The sequence below is a fragment of the Heliangelus exortis genome, chromosome 2, assembly GCF_036169615.1.
Source record: "Heliangelus exortis chromosome 2, bHelExo1.hap1, whole genome shotgun sequence".
Classification (NCBI taxonomy): domain Eukaryota; kingdom Metazoa; phylum Chordata; class Aves; order Apodiformes; family Trochilidae; genus Heliangelus; species Heliangelus exortis.
Window position 1 is genome coordinate 10,733,995 of NC_092423.1, and position 26,579 is coordinate 10,760,573.

The 26,579-nt window shown below is 37.8% G+C and overlaps 1 protein-coding gene across 3 annotated transcripts in view; it reads right to left on the minus strand.

Annotated features, from left to right (window-relative positions):
* Window positions 1-14,900: 14,900 nt before the first annotated feature.
* VIPR2 (vasoactive intestinal peptide receptor 2) overlaps window positions 14,901-26,579 on the minus strand; it is a 54,284-nt gene continuing 42,605 nt past the window's right edge. For all 3 annotated transcript variants that reach the window (XM_071734763.1, XM_071734761.1, XM_071734762.1), the window contains 4 exons: window positions 25,821-25,912; window positions 22,042-22,171; window positions 21,911-21,952; window positions 14,901-20,941 (listed from right to left, as the gene is read on the minus strand). In XM_071734763.1, the coding sequence (XP_071590864.1) occupies window positions 20,768-20,941; window positions 21,911-21,952; window positions 22,042-22,171; window positions 25,821-25,912 (438 nt within the window). In that variant the 3' untranslated portion in view covers window positions 14,901-20,767. The remainder of the gene's footprint in view (window positions 20,942-21,910; window positions 21,953-22,041; window positions 22,172-25,820; window positions 25,913-26,579) is intronic.

Sequence of the window (26,579 nt, forward strand, 5' to 3'; positions counted from 1 at the left end):
TCTGTAACGTCAGTCTCCATCTTAATGTCTCTGTTTGTGCCTTTGTGCCTTACAAAAGGAAATTAAAAAATTCCCTTGCAGAGAATGAGAAAAGAAGCTACTCTTTCTAATTGAGTGTTTGAAAGCAGCTTTTTTGGAACGTGATTCACATTCCTTCTCCAGTGTAAGTTGAAGAATAAGTAGCATTGGCCTATCTTTATGATCCCAACCTGAAGAACTAAATTAACAACCTCTGTTCTTGTACTAAAAGTTACTGCCTTGGCATATATTCTGCTTCTTCACTAAGTTCTTGTGGTCTTTCTGTTTGGTTTGCCATTGTAGAAATTATCATAAAACACTCTTGTTAATTGAAAGAAAAAATGAAAAGACAACCCCAAAAAACACATTAACAGTATGGCACTGAAATATGCTTCTGGGACTAAACAGCTGAGTAAAGTGGTAAGCTGAATAAGATTGTTAGAATATTGTCACTTTGCAGAGTGAGAAAAGGGGGCATAAACACCTCAAAAAATGGTTGCGAGCTTGGTTTCAGAGGTGGTAGAAGATGTTCTTCAGGTCTCAACACACAGAAGCTAAATAAATGAGAAACATTCACTGATTTGAAAACCGTTAGTAATTCAGCCTTGATTTTTATCCAAAATACAATAATCCCCAACATTTTTTAACATGGATTTTCTACTTTTGTGGGTGTCTTTTGTGTTGCTCTTACTAACAGAACATTATTGTTCCCACAAAATACATTACATTTTGTTCCTGAATGACTAATGACTCCACTTTCCTATTAACAAGAGCAGCTAGTGAGATATCATCCTTATCCCCCCCTGCTGAGCAGAACATTTTATGCAGTTTCTTTACAATAGACAATAAAGAGAATTAGAGACTGGTTACTGTGAATTGCTGCTATGGATATGAGTTTCTCCTTTCTGTCACTGTTCTAAGACTCCCTGAAGTGCTTGTTAGCATATTAACTAAAAGGCATTAATACTGGGTATAGCACTAAATTATACCGACCATCTCGTTTGGTTATAACCTGTTCTGCAGAAACAAATGTCAAAGGTCCATTTTCTGGGTAAATTATAAAACTAAGACAGTTATTACATTTAGAAAACTAAAACCTGTAATACAGATGTTTATAATAGCTGACAGCCTCAAAAGGTGCATGAAAAAAGACCAAAACTGACTAAAGAAACATTTCACACATATATAAACCTTTATAAACATTTCCAAATAAATCAGTAAACAAAATTTGGAAGAAATGAACTTCTGATATTGTTTGTGTGGTGTTCTTTATGCCATTGCTGGCATATATGTAGGTCAGTGCTATTTTATTATAGTACAATGTACTACTTAATATAGTACAAATGGCACATCTTGCTTAAACACACACCTCTTGGTGGATGTAAAAAGTCTCAAAGATAAAAGCCACGAGATGAGTGGACAAATGAAATCAGTTTTACTCAGCTTCATAAGGATGTAGGTTGTACTTCTTAGCAGGATGAAATACATGGACACTTAAATTACTGTTGTGTGTGAAATGGCTGGATTTGTTTCCCACATACACCCAGTAATGTGCTAGCAACATATCTCATACGAAAGATAACAAAGGAAATAAATCTTGCATTTTTTATTTTACTGTGGTAGAAATACAATACCACAGTTGCTATTAATGAAAAACTCTTCACGTAATTCTGCAAGTCTCTCTTATTCTTTAATTTTAGGCACTCTGAAGGTGATAGTTTCAACTTTAAGTTCCTTAAACTATGCAAGTGGCTATTTGAATATGCAAACTGTGCACCAGCACACCCAGCACTGTGCATTACAAGTACAATCCATCTTCTCCAATCTGCTTGAAAAAATCCCAGTTTGAGAGGTGCATGCACTGAATGTTTGTACCCAAAGAATACTTCAGATGGTTCTTGAGTTCAAAACATGAGCACAAAGAATTGGAAAATAGGAGCAATGGGAGATAGCATTTTCAGCAATATATAACAAACTTCTGCAGGACCAGAAATTAGCACACTAATACTAACTGTATGGACTTGTATGCCTTCTCTTCAATCTGCTGAGTTATATAGCTCTTATAAAACAAAATTTCAGGACCTTTTTAAGTTCTCATCAGTTAAGAAAGTGTTGTAAGGAACTAGGCCACTGCAGTCTGGGATTTGATCCAAAATCTATTTAAATCTCATGAAAATCAGGTGATGCCTGGTCATACTGTATCTCAGGCACATGCTTTATGTGTATGAAATTCTTAATTGAATATAAATGTTTGGTCAGGGATGCAGGCACATGAGTGATCTGCTTAGTGAAGGTCTATGAGAAAACTGAGATTATCCTGTCAGCACATAGTGGTAATTATCCAATGCTGCTTGGCTTCTGAGGAGCTTCCTTGTAACTTGAACTAATCCAATATTAATTCACTGAAAACATAGAACCAGGGATATTGTGTCATTAAATTAACTTAAATAGCTTTGTAGCAATGTGGCAGAAACTCAGCTGGCATTGCATAGATCTTCATCACTGGTTATCCTTGATGCCCTAACAAATGTGTTTTATTCAGACTTTTGCTGCTGAGAATGCATCAGTTTAAATTTGAGCTACTGAATGTGAGATTAATAATCCATACATTCCACTTGTTTTCCTTGTGAAGCTAATTAAATAATATATACAAATTAATTATTATTTTTCTTGGATGTTTGATATCGCAACAATTTTTTTTTAATTATTTAATATATTTTCCCATTTTATACACTGGTCTGAGACTCCATGATAAACTAGTAAGAATGACTTGACTTTAGCTGCAATTCCTCTCACTGTCTCTCAACCATTTCCAATCATGATGATTGGTGAAATGGATTTATGGCTAATATTTGAGAATTAGAATTTCTTTTTTATTATTATTCACTAGAAAAAATCATTTGTAATGGAAGAAGAGGCATTTCCAATTACTGCCATAAAAATTCCAGTAGCTGAAGTACCTGGTTTTAGTTATTAATCTTTTTTTCCCCACCATTTTCTTAGGAATTAAATTATTCTAATTAAGGGCTAAGGGCTGCATTTATTTTTTCTGGACAGCAATACTTAGCACAGGACAAAACTACGTGAGGAAAGAAGTGAGAGGGAGATGGATGTGAAAAGAAATGCATATTAAATTCATCTTTTTATCTTCTGTATTCCACTGATTATAAATTACTTTTCAATCAAACCAAAATACTGCTGCTATGCCATATAATGAAAGGAGAGACCAAATGTTAAAGAAAAGAATAATCTGCTGATGGAAGGATTCAGATTCATGTTCAGCAATTCTTTTTAGCTCAAATATTTCATGTAAATTCATAGGACTTCAGTTCTGTAAGGCTTGCAAGGTAGGTTACTCTGAAAAGAAGAAATTGAATACATTATGGATGGGGTTTAGAAATTTCTGATGTATTCTTTTCTGAGGTTCATTTAGCTTTAATTCAGCTTTATTCTGGAAGCTATTCCTGACAAAAGACTGCAGATGGGAGATAAACCCCCTAGCTGTATCTATGTATGGCTATAACCACATGTATATGAGCCATTGCCACTCAGAGAGGTGCCTTTAGATACTTTGAAAATACTTAGTGCTCAGTGTTGGTCAAAAGTCAAAGAGAATATTAAGTAAGGATCTTTAATTTAAGTAAGGATCTTTAAAATACATATCTTTAATATGTATTTCTTAGCAAACAGAAAGAATCATTAGGTTGTAGAAATCAATGGTGCTCCCACTTCTTTATCACTGCTTGCAGCTCTGATTCCTATTGGAAAAGGGATACAATAAAGCTAGAGATGGAACAAGAGGGAAGAGCAGGATTACAGGGACATGTAATCTACCTGATGGCTCCTGTGGGTTAACCCCAAGAGGCAGCTCACCCCCACAGAGCTGCTCACTCACTCTCCCTCAGTGGGATGGAGAAGAGAAACAGAAGGGCAGAAGTAAGAAAGCTCATGGGTTCAGATAAAGACAGTTTAACAGGTAAAAATGTCACACAGAGGCAAAGCAAGCCAAGGAATTAATTCATTACTTCCCATCAGCAGGCAGGTGTTCAGCCATCTCCAGGAAAGCAGGGCTCCACCATGAGTACAGTGACTTGGGAAGACAAACATCACCCCAAATGTCCTCCTTCCTCCTTCCTTTTCATGCTGAGCATGACACTATATGGTATTAAATATCCCTTTGGTCAGTTGGGGTCCCAGCTCCCTACTTCTTGTGCACCCCCAGCTTCCTCACTCACAGTGCAGTCTGGGAAGCAGAGGGGGCCTTGACACAGTGGAAGAAATATTTAGTAATAGCTTAAACACTCGTGTGTTATCAACACTATTTGGGTCTCAAATAAAAAACAGTGCCCTAAGGGCTGCTATGAAGAAAATTAACTCTATACCAGCCAAATCTTTTGCACATCCTGGTTTAGAAGAGTGACGAAGGAGAAGAGGTTCCCTAGAGTCAGCTCACAAATGGGGCAACAAGGGAAGCCTTATTCACATCCTCTCATAATATAACACTTATAGGACACTCGATGAAATTATTAGGTTACAGTGTTAAAATAAAAAGAATTACTTTTTCAAATAATGCATAGTAAAATTACAGGATGCAGACTGAGGATGCTGTGTCAATAAAAAAGATGTGATTGTGTTCAGTCCAACTCATGGAGTTCAAACCTAACTGTGTATATTAAGTAGTAAGGAGTTGGATTCAATTTTAGCTCAAGATATTCCTGCACTACCGTGAGATACAAAGTGAGAGAACCCATGCAGGGAAGAATAATTCTATATACAATTTTCTTCCCATAACTTTTCCTGCTGCATCCACTACAAATTACTGTCAAGAGTCAGACTAATCACCTGAATTTACCTCTGTGTTAACATAGTATGGTATTTATGTTCTTATTTTCAGAGAAGTTATTCACAGATGAACACAAATCAAGATGGAACAAGCAAACATCATGTTTAATGGGAGCCAGTAGGGCTGCAGCAATCTCTGAACATTGAGGTCCAGGACATTAGGAAGTTCAGTTCACATTGCACATAAATAACTCCTTTATGAAAAGACATCTGTAAAAAAAGAAAGCTCTGTACAGATCTGAATTAAACAATGTCACCTTGGCAAGCAAGTATTTGGAAGAGTGGAAAAAACCCTCAATGCTCTCCATATATTTATATAAGCAGTAACTGCAGTTTATGGGCGGATGTTATCATAACCTATGCTCACAATCACTTTGCTGTTCTCTGCAATTGTCAGGGCAAAAAACATTTCTGCAAGAACATAAAGATAATGGCAGTTAAATTTAGTTGACTATTTTAATCTTAAAATTCAGCCTCTAAACACATGTAATTGATAGTGTATGAATGAGTCATGGAAACTTGCTTTTTATGAAGAAAATTACTAATGTTCAGTTCTGCCTTATCTCATTACTTTTTATATCACCCATTTCCTTCCAGTATGCAGTTTAGTGATCGCTGATCCACAACATTTATAGCAATTTAAATGTATTTCAGATGCTGGATAACATGACTCCTGCCATTTCAACATGCTCGTGAGTTTCCAAGATATTCAACTTCCATTTTTGTTCTTATGGGCAGCTCATTATTTACTAAGTCTTCCATGATGACCTCCTGCTTTACCCAGGCTGGAAGGCATTCCTTTCACACACAGCTTGCCAAGACATTTCCAGCACAACTGGGAAGATCAGCTATGACCAGGAAAGAAAAGACAGTGAGACCAGAGGAGCAAAGGAGGTTCTGGGATGTGGACAAGGAGTCCTTGATGGGCTCAGACACTTGCTGATGTTGATGTTGTGCTGTTCTGCAGTTCCTCTCACTCTGCTTTGCAAGGCTGCCCTGCCATGGAGAAGGGTGCCAGGTGTGTACTTCTGAGTCTGCTTCCAGTTGTACATGGTATTGACTTTGCTCCATTTGGAGACAGGCAGAGCTCTGTACATTTTCCAGCTGAAGCAAGCAGAATTGATGGACAAGTTGACATTCAAATATTATTTGAATTAACTTTTAAAATTATAACCTGAGATCTTAAAACTGATGATAACTGTTCTCAAGCTGCACTGAGATGCCAAATCATTTGCTTGTGTTTGCATGTCAGGACAGCCCCATGGGGCTGCCAGGAGGGCTCATAGTTAAACTAAGTCACTTTGGGGTGAAAATGATCCAGACACAGCCAGGGGGACTGTTCAAGCTGTTGTTACAGAATCTTGAAAGACCTCAAGCTGGATGAAAATAGGGGAAGCCATTGAAGCTATTATCTCATCCATTCACATAATTTTTAAGATCCACTTCTTTACAGTTATATGGCAGTGGAATGTTACTCATGGCTCCTGATCACATGAAATATCTGCTCACAGGGTCAGAAGCTTTGCCACACTTTTAAGTATGACAGCAAAATGCTCTCATTCTCACAGCTGCCTGGGAACGGATCGAACAAATGACTTGCAATAGTACACATCTCAGGAACATCTCTACTGGTTTCTATAAACAAGAACTTGGAGCTAGAGACTTGAAAAATGGTCCCTTTTTATACCCAGGAGGGAAACAGAAAGACATTTCTAGTCACTTAAATAGTTACCAGCACGTAACTGTACATGTTTCTGAGAAACAGATTTGCATAATAGCATTAAATTGATTGAATTAATTCAACAGCACAGGAGTCAGCCCTTGTTCAGAGTGTCACTTGCCATTAAAAGTGCCATCTACAAATTCATATCACTAATTGGCACACCAAACTGTAAGTGCTCTAGCAAAAACTCTATAATCCAAAGCATCAAACTTGTATGACATGTTTAAAGAACAGGAGGTGCTGTAACTGTATGTATGGAAGGATGGGGCATCAGACACACATCTACAAGAACAGTGTGACTTGAGTGTGAAGCAAAGCTTTAAAATCCTTTTGTTTTTTGTTTTTTTTTTTCCTTAAGAAAAAAGCAACTTCAGAAGCAGAATACATCTAAAACATGAGGAAATTGAATAGGAGTTTGCCATAGATAACTGTGCTGGAAAATCCAGTATCCTTGTTTGATAACAGCTGATCTTTTAGACAAAGACAGTGCTATATGTACCTGAATCAGTGTAAAACAATTGGCGTGTGACTATCTAAAAATGTGAGTTAGGCAGAGAAGACAGGGATTAGTATATGCAGTGTAGAAAAAAGGCTGAAATGGCAGGCAACCCATATTTAGAGATATCAGAGGAATTCCTCAGAAATCAGTCCTGAAAGTAATCTTATTTAACAGTAATCATGAATTAAAGTCATAAGGCCATGGTCCAGAATTGTGGGACTTTTCTAATGAAACCTACTGATGGCACAGAGTCAAGGAAAATCATTTTTATAGAGGGTTTTTTTCTGTGTTTTATTCATAATCACATGGCACTTGATGGTCAAAATGTTAGAAATGGTATTAAATACAACATGAGATGGAAGCCCATATCACAAGTGGCTGCTACTATAAACTTTGAACCACAGCACCAACCTTGGAGGTTCCAAGGCTTGGCAAGGCAAACCTAAAGCTCTCATCATCCAGGGTGGCAACAGTTTCCCTCTGAAAGGAGGATGTGACTGTACTGGAGTGATCAAGAAACATTTCTTTTTTTTGTATAGGAAGGCAGGAGAGAAGGAAAGATTGGTGTGTTAGACAGCATAGACTATCAACTCCCACTGTATTTGGTAAAGATACTTCCTGTAGAGATAAGAGGTGATTTGGGAAAATGCAGGTTTCTGAGTGAAATGCTTTATACAGCTGTAGTAGCCAGTGCTCAGCAAACACTAATTTCAACTTTAAAAAGTGGAAAAACAGGAGAATAGGACTACGAAACAGACAGGATTTAAGACACGTCTGCCTAGATGTTTTAATTCTAAGTGTGTTATAAAGCACAAAACATTTGTTGCCTTTTTAAAAACAAAAGTAAAGCTTTAGTGGAAAATAATCTAGATCAATTCATACTTGAAAAACAAAGTAATACAGAATTAGAACAAAAAATTCAAGAAACATAATATAGAGGGGATTCTGGGGTGGCTTCAGTCTTGACTGTAGGATTCATTACAATGTTATGGTCAAATTTGTTTTTCCCAAGCTCTGAATCATGTAGGATTTGAGACACTGCATCATGCTGATACTCTGACAGCAAGGAAGGAGAGTAAGAATTTTCAGCTCTTGAGAAAACCACATTGCACAGACTCTCTGTCTCCTCCAGAATGATTTCACAAGAATAGTCCAGGGCAGCCTACAATACTTTTAGTAAAATTGCACATATTTCTCGCAATGAAGAAAACTGTTAGATAAATGACAGGTTTGACCTTGTCATCCAGAAATGGAGTAGATGGTGTTAATGATGCTTTACATGCAACCCTGCATCATGTCAATTTAAAATTAAAAAAAAAAGTCTCTTCTTAATGTTTCTGTATTCTGTATTCTGTATTCTCTCTCCCTTATCAGTGTCAAACCAACCTGTCTGCTGGTAAATTTGAGGTTTGTATCCATGCATATTTTCACCAAAAGTCCCTAAATCAACACCAAAATTTTATCCTTAATCCTTTTTGAACTGGAACTTTGGTGGGGAAGGAGGCTATTTCAGATGTGACTCAAAAACAAGTCTAAGGAAAGCTGAATTCATAGCTAAATAGTAGGGCTAGGATTCAGAAGGTCTGGACTATATCTTTGACTGCCACATACTTCCTGTATAAGCTAGGGATATCTGAAATATTGTTTCCCTCCTAGAAAAAAAATGGGATTAGTTTTATCAAGTTAGTAAATCAGAAGAAGATATTAGCAGATATTCTTCAAGCACTTTGACAGATGTTTTTGAGAGAGTATAGAGCTGCAAGATTAATATAACTTATATTTCATCACATGGTGTCTGCACCTGGAACTTACTCTGTTTCTTGGTATTAGTTTAAATTATTTATATGCTGCAGGTTTTAAATGTGAAATATTGGCACGAACTTATCTCCCTCTTGGTAAAATTAATTTTCTTTGACTTCTCTCTTCATCATTCATTCTTCAATCCCTTCTCTTGAATCTACTAAAATTTTCCTAAATTTATACTTAACCAATTGCTCCCCACTTAAGAAAACTCAACTTGTAGATCCTCTGAAAGGCCACAGGTAGGATCTTACACTATCCTCACACATGGGCACAGTGTGACAAGTCTTTCTTTCTGGTTTAACCAACCTCTGCCCCCATTTCCCACCTCCATCACTTTGCTTACAGCAACTCTCAGTCTGCAAAATGAACCAGAGATAAGCACAGAGACAGAACCCTGCCAAGGTATCAGAGAGAGAGGCTCAGATTGATTAGCAGCACACCTCATGTCTGTGCAAATATTGTGATTCCCTTCCCTTGCCTGCTGGACCAGGAACCTGGAGACTGCTCTCCACCAGCTGTTGCTGCTGATTTCCAGGAGAGAGACAGAAATGAACCCATTAGCTCTCAGCTCTACTCCAGTGAAGCTGATATAACAAATAATGTGAATTGACAACCCCTGCAGTATCAGAAACAAACCCCTTTGATTGCATAATTAACTGCCTAATCACAATCTTGCTCCTTTCCAACAAAACCAATTCAACTGGTTTTTCCAGCTTCAGATAGAAGCAAGCTGCACTTCCTTACACAAAATCACTTGCCCAGGGTATGATGCATTATTTATATTCTGGATGTCACCCTCAGAAATAAATACTTTAACCTGAATCTCACAAATACTGCCAAAATACCCATGATTTATTGATGAATGGAATAGCATATGAATGGAATGAGGTCTTAAATGCTATGTATTAGGAAAAGTGATGTTACTCAAATTCAGTAGCTTTTTTCCAGTTTCACCTCCTGTCATAACACCTTTAGATATTTTTACAGTCTCACAGGGAGAAAACAGCTTTGAATCTGGCAAAAATATTCTTTGAAAATTATTTATATGGTGGTACATTTTCAAAAGGACATGACAGATGAAAGCAGAAATATGTGAATAAAAGTATAAAATGGGCAATATTACACAAGTTCCAGGAGAAAATTTTCCTTCTTGGAAAAATTAGTATCATGAGATGTTCCCTTGCAAAAGCAAGAAACAGAGAAGCAAAGTTTGTAACAGACACATGAGCCTAAGAAGCCTTTCTAGCTTGTGTGAGTACATGAAAATTCTGAATTTTGGGTCCTGTCCTTACAGAGGGAGAAAAGCAAGGAAAGACAGGAAGAAATTGCTACTTGGGACCATCTCAAACTTCATCTTAACATTACAGAGTTGATTCCATCTTCATTGAAACTGGGATGAAAGCAACCAAGGAAGTTTTTCATTATTAAATATAGTCTACTATGTTTAGCAACTTTATCTGTTCTTGGAAATCAGCAACATTTTTGAAACAGCAAAGTCTGAGAAATTTGCTGTGTGATGAAGCTTTCCATCCCATGGGGAGCTGAAATTCTGAAAAAAATACACTGATATGTCACAATGTTTTCATCTGCATAATAAGCCTGGAAATAAAGTCTTAAGGGCTGGGGAAGGAACATCTCCCAGTGTCCAGCAATAGCAAGAAAATCTCTTGGTGTGCAGCAAAGCAGCGTGGAGCAGCACAGAGTGTTGAGGCCAGAGGTTAGAAGGCAGTAAAGAAAATGTTTTATCTTAGGAAACTTTAGGCTACTGAAAGCATTGCATTATATAGAATGGAAACACTGCAATAGCAGCTGACTGCAACTTGGTTGTAAAGGTCAGAAGCCAATTTCTACCCTATGAGCAAACCAAATACTTCAGTACACAGATTGTCCAGAGAAACCACTGTTTTTTAAACCTAATGACACATTGCATGAGGAAGGTTGAAACACTCAAAAACATTGCCAAATGCTGAGATGATACAACTCAGAGGAAATAAAGTATTCAGCCCAGACATTTGGAGAACATATATAGAAGTACAGTTGTACTATTCATGGATCAGTATATGAATAGGTAATTGGAAGAAAATTTCTAGGCTAAGGATGAATGCAGAGCACAATGGAGGGAGAAGACAAATTTAGACTAAAAATCTCTTAATAGTACTCACAGTTTCTTTCAAAGTATCTACGTCAGTGGCAGTTTCTGTTGATCCAGGAACAAAGGACCCATGCTAGCCTGAATCTACAGATCAAACAAGTGACTGGAATAGCATTAATAGAGATTTTTATGATAGCAATTGACAAAGAATCAAAACCTAATGATTTTTGTAATTCATCTCCATGTTTATAATCTCAGATTTAGAAAAGTTTATACTTTTTTTCTAATTTTTTTTTTCTAGAACTTTGGATTTACTAATGCAATTAAGATTCTACAGTCTTACAGGAGTGTAGGAAGTATAAGTTTATGGGTCATGAGGTCTAATCCTCTGCTGTTTTAGACTCATACCACATTACCCCCTCTAAGTCAGGTAACCCTCTAAGTCAGGTAACCCCCCTCTAAGTCAGGTTACCCCCTTAGATGCCATCAGATTTTTTTCAAAGCCCGTGTCCTCTGGCAAGTGCAAACAACTTTCTAACTTCCAGCCTCAGTTTATATGATGCCAGTCAATATCTGACTTTTGTAGGAAAATCTGCATGGGTAGAGGAACAATAAAAAACTCCTCTGCTAACATTTGTGCATGCAAGAACACTTGTTACTCGACAGTAATCCATTTAAAAAAACCCCTCCCACTCCTCAGGATGTTTTAAAGCATTGCTGTAAATTCACTGTTTCACTGCAGTGAAAATATTGAGGGTTGTAAAGGAAATATCATCTTACTGCATGTCCTGGGAGCGGGACAATAAGACTCGAGACTGTGGGTTTAAATTCAGATTCAGATTGCATAAGCAGCTGAAAGATTGGGAAAACTTCAACATATCTATAGCACAGCCCTGTCAGGCTGCCAATAAAAGGGAAAAAGGAGAGTGTGAGGGGTAGCAGCACTGCCAGGGATTGCTGAGCCCACTGCAGGGACACGGATCTCCCCGCTGCAGCCCCCGACAGGCTTCAGGCACATCCTTCCTGCAGCCCTCCCTTGGGTTAAACAGGAGATATCCCAGAGGCAGGATCAGTGCTCAGCCTGGATTTTTGGCTTTGCATTCAGGCAAAGAACAGATTTGCAAATAGAACACTCGAGCGAGGTGTTTAAAGTTAGATAAACATGAAGGGGGACTAAATGACAAAAAAACACCCAAAAACCCCCACTAAAAAAACCCTCAGTGTTGCCTGTGTCTTCCAAGCATTAGCTGTTGTTTGGAGCATCGGGGCAAGTTTGGAGCTATGCCCTGAGCAAGGTATATGCTGGGTTTTTAAAGGATTTTTAAAAAACTTGTTTACAGAATGGATTCCATATGTTACATGACCAAATGGTACTTTCAGTTGTCTAAATTGATAAATTATTGTTCTAATTCAAGACACAGGATGTTATGGTCTTTATAATCAAAATGAAAATGATTCTTTAAAGATGTTGTGTATTTTTCTTCGTTTTTTTTATTGTTGAGTAATAAGGTCAAGTTAAGTGTTTTTTTAAAACAGGCCATATGGTTTGGGTACTTATCTGAGCAACAGAAGCTAGAATCTGCAGGAATGATTAATTTGTCCAATTCATCACCTGGCTAAGACATAATCACCCTCTACAGCACTATTTTCTGTATTACTCAGATTATATTTTAATTTTCAAATTGCTTTTCATTAATACATCTCTGTATAACAAAATATCCCCCAGTGGTGAGGATCCACTGTTAATTACATTATAAACTTGCTTACTGATTCCCTCACTATTTACAGAGTATTTTATTTTATATCCTACAGAGACAGGCAGCCAAAGCCCAAGGCACTAATTGAGAGCAGGTAGAGAATATAATCAGGAAACCAGGAATAAGCAGTGGCTGAGGGCTATTGATAAATAAAGCCTTTCTGAACAGAGAATTTCACAGCTAAACAGGATTGTGTTGGGAAGCAGTCTCAGTTACAAATGAGTCTAAGCAGCTTAGAAATACAGGAGGCCTTCAACATAAAGCAAAGCTCTTCATTTTGATATCTTGCGTCGTCCAAATTCAATATTCATATTTAATTGAATATTCTAGGGCACTGACCATTTTCTGTAGGATGTTACTAGCGAAATACTTATTTTCCTCCGTGAAAAATTGATAGCTGGTTTGATGCAACCTATACTTACTTACTAAATGCTTTGATACAAAACCAAAACTGCACATCAGCAGGCTCACAATATAATTCAGCCTATGTTGTTAAGGAAAGATGAGGGTATTAAAATACAACCAATTATGAATAATAGAAGTTAATTAATAGAAAGCATTTTATTTAGGTGGACACATAGGGTCTTGTTATTTAGAACTTACTATTATACAGCATATGCAGTTCAAGGGATCCTCTTTGCAAACTGGAATGACCTCTATCCTGTCACAGAGTCACTGCAGAAGGAGTCACCCCCGGTGTACAGGGAGGCTGCATGCAGGCTCTGCCTCTTCCCCAGCAGCTTGCAGAGCAGGCTGCTGCTTTTCCTGAACACAGGATCTCAGGCCTCTCACTGAGTTCCTGGTTTCTCTTATTGACTCTCACCTATGGGAGAACCTCTGCTCAGGTAAAAGCAAAAAGAGCTGGAACTGGGAGCTACATTAGAATTTGGAAATAATGCAAATGGAAAAGTAAATGTCCTATAAAAGCAACCTCATTTTACAATCCAACCCCAAATTTACACATACATCAACACACATGGCGTTTGCAATACTTTTTCTTTTGATGCCTGCTTTAGTTCATTGGTTCAGCATTCTTGCAGAGAAGGGCAGAGGGGCATGCAGCCATTTCCCCCTTTCTTATTTTCACTGTCCTAGGCACTGATCTCCTTTACCTTTTGAAATGTCCCAGTTAGAACCTCCTTGGTACAACTGGAGAAAACTGGCAGCTCTGTCCTCTGTTCAAGGCTGTCTGAGGGACAGTGGTAATGGGTACAGATCTAAGAAGAGATTCCTGCAGCTGATACTACCAAGCATAACTATGCTGAACTTGTTACTGAAGTGTTTGATTCTTCGAACTGCTTCTTGAGTGCATGCTTCCTCACCCTACTCCCAGATACGTTTTTGCTTTATTCTGTGGACATCCATTTCTCTTCCTAGAGGAGTCTGTCAGCATTGAATAGGATTAAAATTATTTTTTAATTTGTTCTTTTTTTAAGGGATCCACTTTTTCTGTTTGACAGGACTCAGACTTACCATGTAAAACTGCAGGTGCTGTTGCCAGCCCTGAGGGCAATCAGCCCAGACGCCAGCCCCCCCCTCCCTGCACACCTCCACCCTTGCATGTTCAGGCTCATCAGCCCTAAACCAGGCCATGTGCAGACATCAAGGTGATCTGGTTGTGGAACCACCCAGTTAGCAATGAGGAGGACATGATGTGGGCAGGGACAGAGAAGCCCTTAGCAGTCATGTAACTGAATGCAAAAGGGTTCAGCCTGACCTGTAACTTACGCAGGCACACACAAAAGGTGGGAGATGATGAGAGCTGAGGTCTCTCAAAGGGTCAGACGACCTTTCTGAGTGGTGTTCTACAGACACAGAGAGGACAGATTTCCTGGTCGATGTGAGACAGCAAAATAGCTCTCTCTCTCTCTTTGGCCCTCTTTGCCACCAGAGGAAGTGCTCTGCCCCATGAGATGAAACCTCCTCCTCCATGTGCTCGCCTCCCTCACTGACCCCATCAGCAGTGCCTCCCTGCCAGTCTTGCCCTGGTGTATCTTTCCCATGGCAGGAGCATGCTTTTTTTCCTTTCCTCCATGCAACACAATTCAGTTCTAATCACGTTGATGAGGAACCCTGAGCTGCCAGGGCAGGAGGACCATTTTCAGTTTTGAAAATATGCTTTGTGACTGCATCTCAGAAATACATAAATTGCATAAATAAAAAAAGTTCTGTGCAAAATCTTTAAAAATTTTTATTCTCTAATTCCTCTTGATGCCATTATGGTCTTATTAACTAATACCTCTAATACCATAAAGATGTAAACACTTATTTGTTCACAGCTTTATATATAACACATCTCAGAGAAGGCTGTTAGGTATGTGACATTAAAAACTGAAAACAGAAAAGAAAAAAAGAGCAAAACCAGAAGAAACAATACAGTGAATTACAGCATAAATAGGAAATCTATTTACACACATTAATCAATACATCATAGTCTGTACATTTTGTAAAAAACCATGACATTCATTTACATCATCTTTAATTTATACTTGACAGATGAAAAGTTAAAGATGACAAAAGATAACTTCAAAACAATATTAATGTGCCAGGAAAAAGAAAAAAACTCTGCTGGTTAGCATGAACTTATTACAGCATGCTGGGAAATAAAGGGTGTTGGGACATTTCAGCCACTGGTTTGGCTGACAACAGAAGTGTCACTGATGTAGATATAACAACATAGTGTTGTCATTGGGCAGAACCAGGCTCAACACAGAGGGGTTAAACAATATCACAGAATCCCCCTTTTAAATGTTACCCTGATGTGCTCTTGCAACATGCATGTTATAACATATTATTTTTGTTTTATCATTGTTTCTTCATCAGCAGAACAGCACTGCATCCCAACTTCTGCTGTTTGGTTAGGTCAGAGTAGTACTGACAGCCCACAGCTTATAGAGGCACTCATGGTAATGTAAAGGTACTTTTGTTAGTAAAAGTATTTCCTGTACCTGCACAGGCAGTAATTGCTTAAACAACAACCCTTATACACATAGCATCTTTCTCTGCAGGTTACTTGCCAGTTCTTTTTTATCAGACATATTTAGTGCTTGATTTTTTCATTAGAAATGTCTGAAAAAATTCTCTATAAAGGGAACCTGGACTTTTTTAACAATCACTTTGCAGAACTGGACAAATTCACAGTCAAGATGGTTTTTAGAACTCATAGACCTCACAACAGGAGACAAATAATTCAAATGACTCATCTTAGAACTTACACGGTGAGATGTGCATTTGGCAATGCCTGATTTCATTAAGCAATTCTGACAGATTCTCTGGTTTGCTGTAGGTCTGTGCCTGCAGTTTTCTCTTTCATTATGTCAAAGGCAGAAGGAAGCATGTCTGGAGCCCATCAGAACATAAAATGGATGCTAGGGAGTGGGTCAGGATACCTCCAACTTGACTGTAGAAGGTTTTTTTTTATGCTTTTTGTCACCAATTAGTTATTGTTACTACAGTATAGTTTCAACATATGCTTAAACTGGGTAACTCCTCAGCACCCACCATCAGGTTGTTAAGGTGCAATTTGTTGGGTTCTCGTGCACTCCAGCTTGGAGTGCTTGGAGCATTTAAATACAGGCCATATTCTTAAAATTTCATGAAAGCCAGCAATGCTTTCAGTGGGTGAAAAGGTTATTTTGCAAAGCCCATTAATGCACCTGATCCAGACACTAAGACATATTTTCAAAATGTACTGGTTTATATGGCAAAAAATACATCAGCAATAATCTCATTGCACATCAGTAGCCAGTTCCTGGTTGGTTAAAATGCCTGTGTAGAGTCAAAGATATCAAAGATATGACCAGATAAGATGCAAGTGAGGTTGAGAAATATGGTCAATAGTACATGCACTCTTGAAGAACATACTTAAGTGCTTTCTTTGCATTTTCTTGGCCAAAGCAATTATGAACAGAACGGAGAATAGAAGAAAACCAGGAAACATATATGAGAAGATGCCTTGCTGTCAGAATTTGAAATATTTAAAATGTTTAGTTTCTCAGAGAGGAAATCAAGACATGATTTAAAGAGTGATTTTCAAGAGATTTCACTTAAACATAGTAGTCTGAAGCGTTTTGTTTCAGCATATGACCCTTCTATAAAGGGCAAAAATGCAAACACCTAACCCAAACCAAGGAACAAGTGATGAAAGCTGAAGCAAGGCAAATCATAACAGGACATAAGGCTATTTGCTCTATCACAGAAGAGTCAACTGCAGAGATACCCTACAAAGTGAAATGAGGGATCCTCCATTGCCTGAAATTTGAATCATCCTGCATATATTTTGAAGGATAGCTTTTTCCAACCCAAGCTATTTACTTTTAAAAGGAGTATCTGGGTAATAATATCCAGATAACTGAATTACCTTCTCTGGAAAGATTCATCTTACCTAACTTTAGATGTAGAGAAATATAGAGTGAGAAATGTAAGTACTAGCCAGATACCCTGGACTCATTTTATAGTAGGAATAGAGAGAAAGGAGATTGAATTTACCTAGCTTAGATGCCCAGCTGAACATGGGATGAACCCATCTTTAACTTGTACCTGCATCTCTGTGATGACTATGGAAGGCACTTGTCAATAGTCTTTAGCTTGGAGACAAACATCCAGCTTTTAGATAGCAAAATCAGGGCAGATGAATTTCACCTGAATTTATCAAGCATTTAGCTGAAGTAAACTCTGCAGGGGAAAGTTTAAGTCAACACAAACTATATATTTAATTTGAATCATGGTTGGCAAGGAGAAGGTAATATGTCACTGTGTCCCTCAGCCATCATCAGCAGGTAAAAATCACTTGGAATAAATGGTGCAACCCTGGCAGCTCCAAGGAAAATAAACCACAACAATTAAACACAGTAAGAGACTAAATTGTATTTACATTCTTGTCCAATAACTTTACCTCATGTGGTACTGGCTTTTCAGAGAGGGCAAAAAACCCCAGGTTTCCTGCTCTTAAAACTTTGCAACTCTATATGGATCATGATATAACCAAAGGGAAAAAGGCAGCAAAGGCATAAAGAAAGGGAGGAGCACTGTGTCACCTGGCTGTGCCAGGAGAGCACACTCTTGTCTTGCTGCCTGATGCTCACCTCCTCCCTGATGCAGCTGGGATGGAGTGAGGACTGGGTTTAGGAATGGCAGAAGGGTAAAGGATATTTACTCACATTGTGCTTTTGACTTCTAAGAGTCACAGAGTAGGAGCATTTAATTCAGCGACCCTGTGCAAAATGCAATGAAAGGCAAAGCCATGAAAAGTTATCTTGCTTCTGGGGGGCATAAAGGTTTGAAACAATGATCAAGTACTATGTTTGTCAAAGTGTTTTGCAGCTTCTACATTTATTTTAGTATAATGCTTATCTGTGTGTGAAAAGGCAGCTGAGATGGGGTTGATGATGGGGTTGATGCTGTAACTTTGCATAAAATTATTCGGAAATCAGAATTTCCTGGGAGTAAAAGCAAGAAAGCACAGTGCTCTCTGGCCATTTTCTGCTAAGAAAATGCTTGCACAAAGCATTATAAAGTGAAACTGTCTCAAAGAAAAAGTGTCTTGTCAATTTGTTAGATTCTGTGATTTTTAACAGAGGGATGAGGTCCTGCATGGTACTGCATTTTTCACTGTCATGAAAGAAAAGTGTATGCAGCATCTCTCTCTTGTGTGCCATGCTTTGCATCCCCACATATTCCTTTACAAACTCAGTGATACCATCTATGTTCTCCCACTGGTGCAACTTCATTGTCTCATATGGCATTACTTCTTACATGAAATGCAGAATCAAGTCCAATGTAGAATCTGAGCCCTGTTAAAGGCAACTATGTCATTTTGTTGCAACTTAAAATGTATTTTCTTATTTAAATTTTATTGTTTTGTAATTAAAAAATTATTAGAATTCAGATTTTCTTCATTCTCACCTAATTAGAACAAATAAAACTTTCCCTAGGATACAATGAACTACAAACACAAGTAACTGGTGATGCATCATGCAGAACAGACTGATGGACTGACTGCTTGAAATCTCTACTTATATTCCAGCATTCTGTCCCTGAGCCAGTTTACTCAAAGAAACTCCTTTCAAAATAAAGATGAGAATGTTTGCACACTTGTCAAGTGTGGGATCTGAGCAATCCTAATGCCACTTTGGACAAAGAAGCCTTAAGAGCAAGGGTGTATTAAATTTAGGTTTAGAAGCATTGGTTTATGAGTTTAAAGCCTTTGGGAATACATACAGTTTAAATGAAGGTATAGAAGCATGACTTTACACCTCACAGGTCTGTCACTGGGCAGTTTACTTCACCAAGTAACAGTATAAAACACTGTGAATGGCTGGAGGTGATCAGCAGCTTCTAAAAGTCAAATTAGCCAAAGTAACAACTCAAAGGATACGTCCTGTGTAAAGGGGGCTCTGATGTAACATTCACAGTCACAGGTTCTGCAGAACTCATGGGGCATTTTCCATCTTTGCTTTGGCAAAACTTTGAATCACTACAGGGTAATCCTGCTAAAATAAATTGTGTTTGACTGATAAATAGCTAAATTAAGTCAGACTGAGAGGGGCATGGACACTTTGACAGCTGCCAACTGTATTCCCACTTCTGGTAATATTTTAAAGAATGTACACGTATGCCAGCCAAGACTTGCCCTTCCTGCTGCTCCTCCTTGTCCCTGGAAATATTATCAGATTCTGCTAGGTCAACACAATGTGTTCTCTGAAATAGCAGGGTAATTGCTTTTATGGATCAGAGGCACTCATGCAAATATTTATTATTCCCACTTTTTATTTAGAGTGGACATGGTTAAATGTGACATGAGAAGTAAACACCACTGGGTGTCTTTTAAAGAGTGCAAACGTTCTGTGTATGTTTACAGGAATCTGACAGTTCTATGTCTTTTTTTTTTTATATAAAATGGCTACATGATAGGATGGTGTTGTTGAAAATTCGTTCTGTTTATGCCTTTTATGGTGTTTCTTTGGGATTCTGTTTAATTTTTTTTTTTCTGGAGTCATGTTCAGGATTGAATTTTAAATTAGCTCAGATAAGATAAAGAACAGAAGTAAACTGAAACAATTTACCTTATTCCTTAAATGGGAGTTGTAAATCTATTGCAATATTCCTTGATTTAGCTGCCAAGAATGTAGTTTTAGAGACATATTTAAATGAAAATATTATATAAAAATGATATTTTAAATGGGTACTATGCTATCCAAGGCTGTTTATCCTATGCCAGATTGCTCTAGCAATAAAGCACTTCTTCAGAAAATTGTTTAATAAAACATTAACACAAATCTCTTTGATTTAAACAGAAGAGAAGAACTGGTGATTGCAATAGCACGATTGAAAAATGCTGATGCAGCCTTTTCTGTGTGAACTGGAAAGGTAGCCCTACTTTCTGCACCTAAACATAAAACCAGGAGCTTTTAAAAGGAACAGCAGGACTGGAATCAAAATCTGTAGAGAATAATCTCTGAAATTTATACTATCAGCCAAAAAATACTACCAGTCAAGAAATAGTACCTTTTTTCCATTTGTATAATGTTAATGTTTTCCTGGATTAGCACATTAAGCTCACAGTGTGGTTAATTATAATCTTACATTTCTTTTTTGTGTGAGTTGCTTTCCGTAATTAGGAACGGATTTCCTAATCTTTAAGGAAAGAACCGGTTCCTTAAGGATAAATAAAGTGTAAGAATTTTTCTTGCTTCCTGTCATAACCTTTTCAACATGTACCAAAGCAGTCTGCATTGAGCAGGATCCCAGGCATCTATGCTGTAGACATGTTGAAGGGTAAAGAGACCATTAGAGTAAATTATTTTTTTAATAATTATGGCTGGTAAACAGCAAGAGAACATCAGAATTAATATGAATACAAATTGAAAAAAAAAAAAAAAGAAAAAGAGAAAAAAAAGAATGTAACCAATATATCCCAAATACCAACATGTAGAAAAGCAAAGCACTAAACTGTACATTTTATAAAATATCACATTAAGCTTTACCAGGAACAATATAACAGGGGTTTTTATGTTTTGGGGGACCTAGATGATTTATATCATGGTGGTCTCTGTCTGCATAAACGACTGAGCCCTTGAATTCCGGTGGAGCTGAGAAACACTTTCTGACCCATTTCGAGAAATTGAAGAGCTGTGGAGTCTGTAATCTCTGCCTGTTGTCTGTTTCCAGCACAAACTCCGCCACTTTCTTTTTAGCTCCCCTTGTACCTGTGTTAAAAAAAAAATGCACGAGATGAGATGAAAATATTCTTTTATATGTGTAACTTTTCCATGTTCACTTGATGTAAAATCAGGACCTCTATGTATAGAATCATAGAATGGTTTGGGGTTGTTGGGGACTTTTACAGATCATCTAGTCCACCCCCCTGCCATGGACATGGTCATCTGTCACTAGATCAGTTTCCTCAGAGTTTCACCCAACATCATCTTGAACACTTCCAGTGATGGAGGATCCACAACTTCCCTGGGCAACCTGTTCCAATGTCTCCACCACCCTCACAGAAAAAATTTGTTCCCTATAAGCAATCTAAATATGCCCTCTTCCGATTCAAAACCATTACGCTTTGTCCTTTCACTACAGGTCCTTTCACTACAGGTCCTTTCACTACAGGTCTTTCTTCATCATCCTTATATTCTATACTTTTCATACTAAAAGGCTTCCATAAGGTCTCCCAAAAGCTTTCTGTCCTCCAGGCTGAAAAACCCAAATCTCAGCATGTCCTTACAAAAAGGGTGGTACAGCCTTCTGATTATTTTTGTGGCTCTCCTCTGGACTCAGTCCAACAGATCCATGATGTTCTTGTGCTGAGGACAATCACCTCTCTCAACCTGCTGGCCATGGTGTTTCAAGTTTTGGGTAAATTTCTGGACTTGCTGCACTTCACTTACACAATCCAAACTGCTTGTAACAGAGCTAGAATTAGATCATGTTAAACAACAGAAGATACACTTACTAGCACTTCAGTTTGCAAGGAACTACATTTCAAACAGCTCTTAACTCTTCACCCAAATACACAAGTTTCTCCTATGTCATAGACACTGCCTCATATATATTCTACAAATAGGAATCCAAATGTTTTATAAAACAGCTTTATGTATCAGAGTGAAATTATAGGGGCATTTAAACATTTACTGAAAACAATACTTAGCATCCTTGGTAGGAAAGGTGAGACTTACTTCACTGTTCAAAAAACAATAGAGGACTGCAACAATCAGCCCCTGGAAAGAGAAAATATTCTTTAGTTAGTGAGCAGTACCTACCTAGATCAAGATAAAAAATCTTTTTAATAAAAAACTTTAAAATTTACCTGAAATGATCCCAAACACAACTCAAAGATTATTTTATAATTATTGGAACTGCGGTCAGGAAACAGAGCAAACACTGTGTAGTGAACTCCAAATAATGGAATAAGCAATAACGTGGATTTTGCAAGTCTCCTGGGCAAATAAAAGGGAAAAAGCTGGAATTTAATGATAAGCTCTTGTTTCACTAGGATAAGAAGCTAATGCAATGTCATTTACATAAACTTTGTATGCCTTTAGATTTTTAAACAGTCTTTTATAAGTGTCTGGTGTCGTGGCACAATTTTTGGGAGTGATGTTTTAATACATTGTTCCATAGGACCACATCTGACAAAGCATCACAAGCTACTACCAGATCTCTCAACGTATTTTTACCTGGCATAAAGGGTTCAGAGTGAAAAGGAATAATGCCATGTCATTTTGTATGGAAGAAAAAAATCTTTCTTGAAATTAACTGATGCTGATTTCCTTTAAATATATTGTTAGTCTGTATGTTGCACATACACAGCATGCAAACAGGACCTGGGAAACGTAATCCAGAATAATCTCAGCTGTTGGATCATCATGAGCAATTTCAGATTTACTCATAATTACTAAAACCTCATAACTATACCAATGATATTAGGCATATACCATTAGCAATTTTTTCCCATTCAATTGCATAATACATTTTAGCACAAGACATGACTGGTTAAGGAAGGAGCACTCTGAATTATTAAGCAAAGCAGCTTTGATGAACTGCCTATGAAACACTGAAATGGTGAATTGCTAATGTCCCTTACCCATCACTTATTTCAATCTAATAACATCAGTTTTATATGTTATACAGCACCAGTCATGCATGATTATGGATGTCTGGTATCAGGTAAAATTTAAGAAGCTGTAATGTTGAGTCCAATAATTCCTTTCGGACTTGATGAATATAACTTGATTCACCAATAAAGAATGCTGTTGTGAATTCACCTATTTGAACAGAAAAGTCCAGGTATTTCAAGCAGATTTTTTCAGTGTTAGCTTTCATGGCCTTCCTTTGTTCATAACTTCCCAGAGGCTACATCCATTTATGTGGAAATAATCGGTTCTGACAGCAAAGTTTCTCAAGAACAATAAAACCCTCAGATCTAAAGGAGACACATGTAAGCAGGACAAATAGAATTTCCTTGGTAGAAGAATTTCATTTACAACTGGAGGACGTGATGATAGTGGCAAATTCCCTGGTTTCCCAAGTGAAACGGAAAAGTGACTTTATTTCAAATTAACCTTACCCACTGCAAAAGCAAAATGAGCAACAAAAAGGCAGAAACAAATGGGATGGAGGAAGGAAAGAAAAATGGTGACTTGACTGAGTACTATGAATTCTAGACTCATATTTCACTTATACTCCATCTTTGTTTTAATAACTTTTGTCTAGCTGATGGTTCCTTCTCTATACTGCACTTACATCTTAATGAGGGAAAAGAACCTGAAAAATAGGCTTATTCTTCTCTGTATTTTAGAAAATGCATTTGCATTTTGAAAAACAAGCCTTCCAGACCTTCAATTTGCTTTCTAGATTGCAGTATTTCTTGAGGAGGCTAATCTGCTTTTCCCATGGGTATTGGCTAAAGACTGTCTAACCCAATCTTAATTAGGCAATCAAATGCTAAAAGCAAAGAAATCATAGGGCTGAATAATGAAAGACAAGGTTTCTATTAACGAACACTTTATACTATGAAGCACTACAGTAAATGGTGAGAAATGATGGGACTTGGAGGATGGGAATGCCTCATTTTTATAAAATAGATAAATAACACATGGAAACAAATTTTCCTCTAACAAGGAGTAAACTTGAGGGGGTTTCCTGCCCGTAGGTTGGTCACTGTGCTAAATTATAATGTGACAACTGCATAATTTCATCTAGGTTGACTTTTTTGTCCTATTTATCTATCTAGTCAATTCAAGCAGCAAATACACAAAAAAAGACCCTTATAGCTCTATGCAGCAAAGCCTTACAGCAATCCAGTGGCGTCACCTTTGTGACTGGAATTTGTGAGTGGAATTCTTCATTTTTGGCAGGAAATATATCACATTGTTTACAAAAAACATAAGGTCCTACACATCCTAGCTTTATGTTAACACATTGTGTTTTGTCTGCTTCTAGTTCAAGAGCTCAGTATTTTTAAAATGAATCACAGAACCACCCGGGTTGGAAACGACCTCTGAGATCATCAAGTCCAACCCTTAATCCACTACCACTGTGGTTACCAGACCATGGCACTGAGTGCCACATTCAGCCTCTTTTTAAAAACCTCCAGGGACAGAGAATCCACCACCTCCCTAGGCAACCCATTCCAATGTCTGATCACCCTCTCTGTAAACATTTTTTTCCTAATATCTAACCTAAACCTCCCCTGGCAGAGCCTAAGTCCATGCCCTCTTGTCTTACTGGTAGCTACTTGGGAGAAGAGCCCGACCCTCCCCTGGCTCCAACCTCCTTTCAGGGAGTTGTAGAGAGTGATGAGGTCTCCCCTGAGCCTTCTCTTCTCCAGACTGGACACCCCCAGCTCCCTCTGCCCTTCCTCACAGGACTTGTGCTGGATCCCTTCACAGCCTCCTTGCTCTTCTCTGGACCTGCTCCAGCACCTCAATCTCCTTCCTGAACTGAGGGGCCCAGAACTGGACACAGGACTCAAGGTGTGGCCTCACCAGGGCTGAGTACAGGGGAAGAATATGGTGCTGCTTGAAATACCTGGACTTTTCTGTTCAAATAGGTGAATTCACAACAGCATTCTTTATTGGTGAATCAAGTTATATTCATCAAGTCCCTTCCCTGGACCTGCTGGCCACGCTGTTCCTGATCCGGGTCAGGATGCCATTGGCCTTCTTGGCTACCTGGGCACACTCCTGGCTCATGTTCAGCTTCCTGTTGACAAAGGTGTCATCCAGGAGAACCTTTTCAAAGGTCACTTGTATGGTTTTGAAATTTCAGTGTCCATGCTAGGTCTTGTCACTGAAATAAGATGTTAAGTGCCAAACTCAGTGTTTGTATCTAGACTTTAAAGTAAGCCCTAAAATAAAGCCTTGATTCTGGATTACAGTATCCAGCAGCTATTATGATAAAGAACAATAATTGATATGGTAATACAGTAAAGAACAAATCCAAATCAGCAACATATTTAATTGGCCCCCAACAGTCCTTGATTCTAAAGCTGTGGAAATCAATTTAATGTTCAAATAAAAACACAAGGAGAGAAAGCCCAAACAGATATGAAGTTGCTCTAAATCAGAAACACATTTTTCTCTAGAAAAATAGAAGATGCTACTTTAAATCAACATAAAACATCGTATTTAATTTTTTTTAAAATTTAAAACATTACCTCCTTCCAGCTCTTAAAATAAATGTAAGTGTTACAACAAATAGTATTTTGGAAATAAAAAATTTAAGTTAAGGCAAAGCATATTATCCTGAATCTTTTGTTATGTTGAAATGAAATATTTATGCATTAAAAGAAAGACATCACCCTTCAAGTTTTTAGCAGCATATTAATTCATGGCTTAAACTTAAATTCAAGAATAACTTACTGATCTTGATGGAACTGCAGATGGGTTTTACTGTTTTGACAAAAAATAATCTTGCTCATCTCTGTTTCAGCATTGTTATAAGACCTTTACTGAACCACATCTAAAATACTTCCTAATGAAAAGCAATTATAGTATCACAGCAATGGTTTGCAGCAGTTTCATCAAAGGAAATCTTGAGGAGATACTTTTGTCTCGGTGTATAATATCTAAAAACAAGACTCACTTGTACTGTGACTGGTCATTTCCTCCAACATCTGGAGATCTTAACTTCTGCAGTAAGATTCTTATAATACTAATGAAAAGTATAAAATTCACCTGTAAAGGAAACAAATGGTTATTTCTGATGTCCTATGACCTTTTTGCAGAACAAAAAAAAAATACTTATGAAGTCTCAGCAGTGGGTGTTGTATACTTCCTGCCAGAGTGCATCAATCTCTACCCTGTCAAACCTTTTGTGTGTTTTCTGCCTCACAAGGTCTTCTATGTCCAGTGCACCCCTGCATGGCCACCAGTTCTGCTCTGGCTGGCAAAAGCCTTTGCAAACTTCAGTAGTCAGACACGGCCTCCTTCCAAAATCTCAGCTGAAGAGAAGTTTCCTAGCAGGATGGGACACTGGGTGTGATTTGGTGAAATCCAGTATTGTCCTAAATTGTCATTTGGATTCAAGACTGGAAGCCCAAAGGAAAATGTGAGTCCCTTATGCAGTTTTGACACTCTCTTGCCTCTTGCCTTGACTTTTATTAATTTTCTGTCTGAATTTAGGGAAGAGAAAATTGTTGCATAGGTGATCTGTCAGCTCCAGCCGAGCATGGAAAGGGCCTCTCACAGTATCTTGGATATTTACAGAGATATTATCACTGAAGGAAATTAATCCTTGCAGTCTAATTCTCAGAACAGCCCTTTGAGATGGAACAGGATTACTATTTTATTTCATATTTTATTTCATAGAGGGACACTTGCATAAAAAAGTTGTGGTAAGACC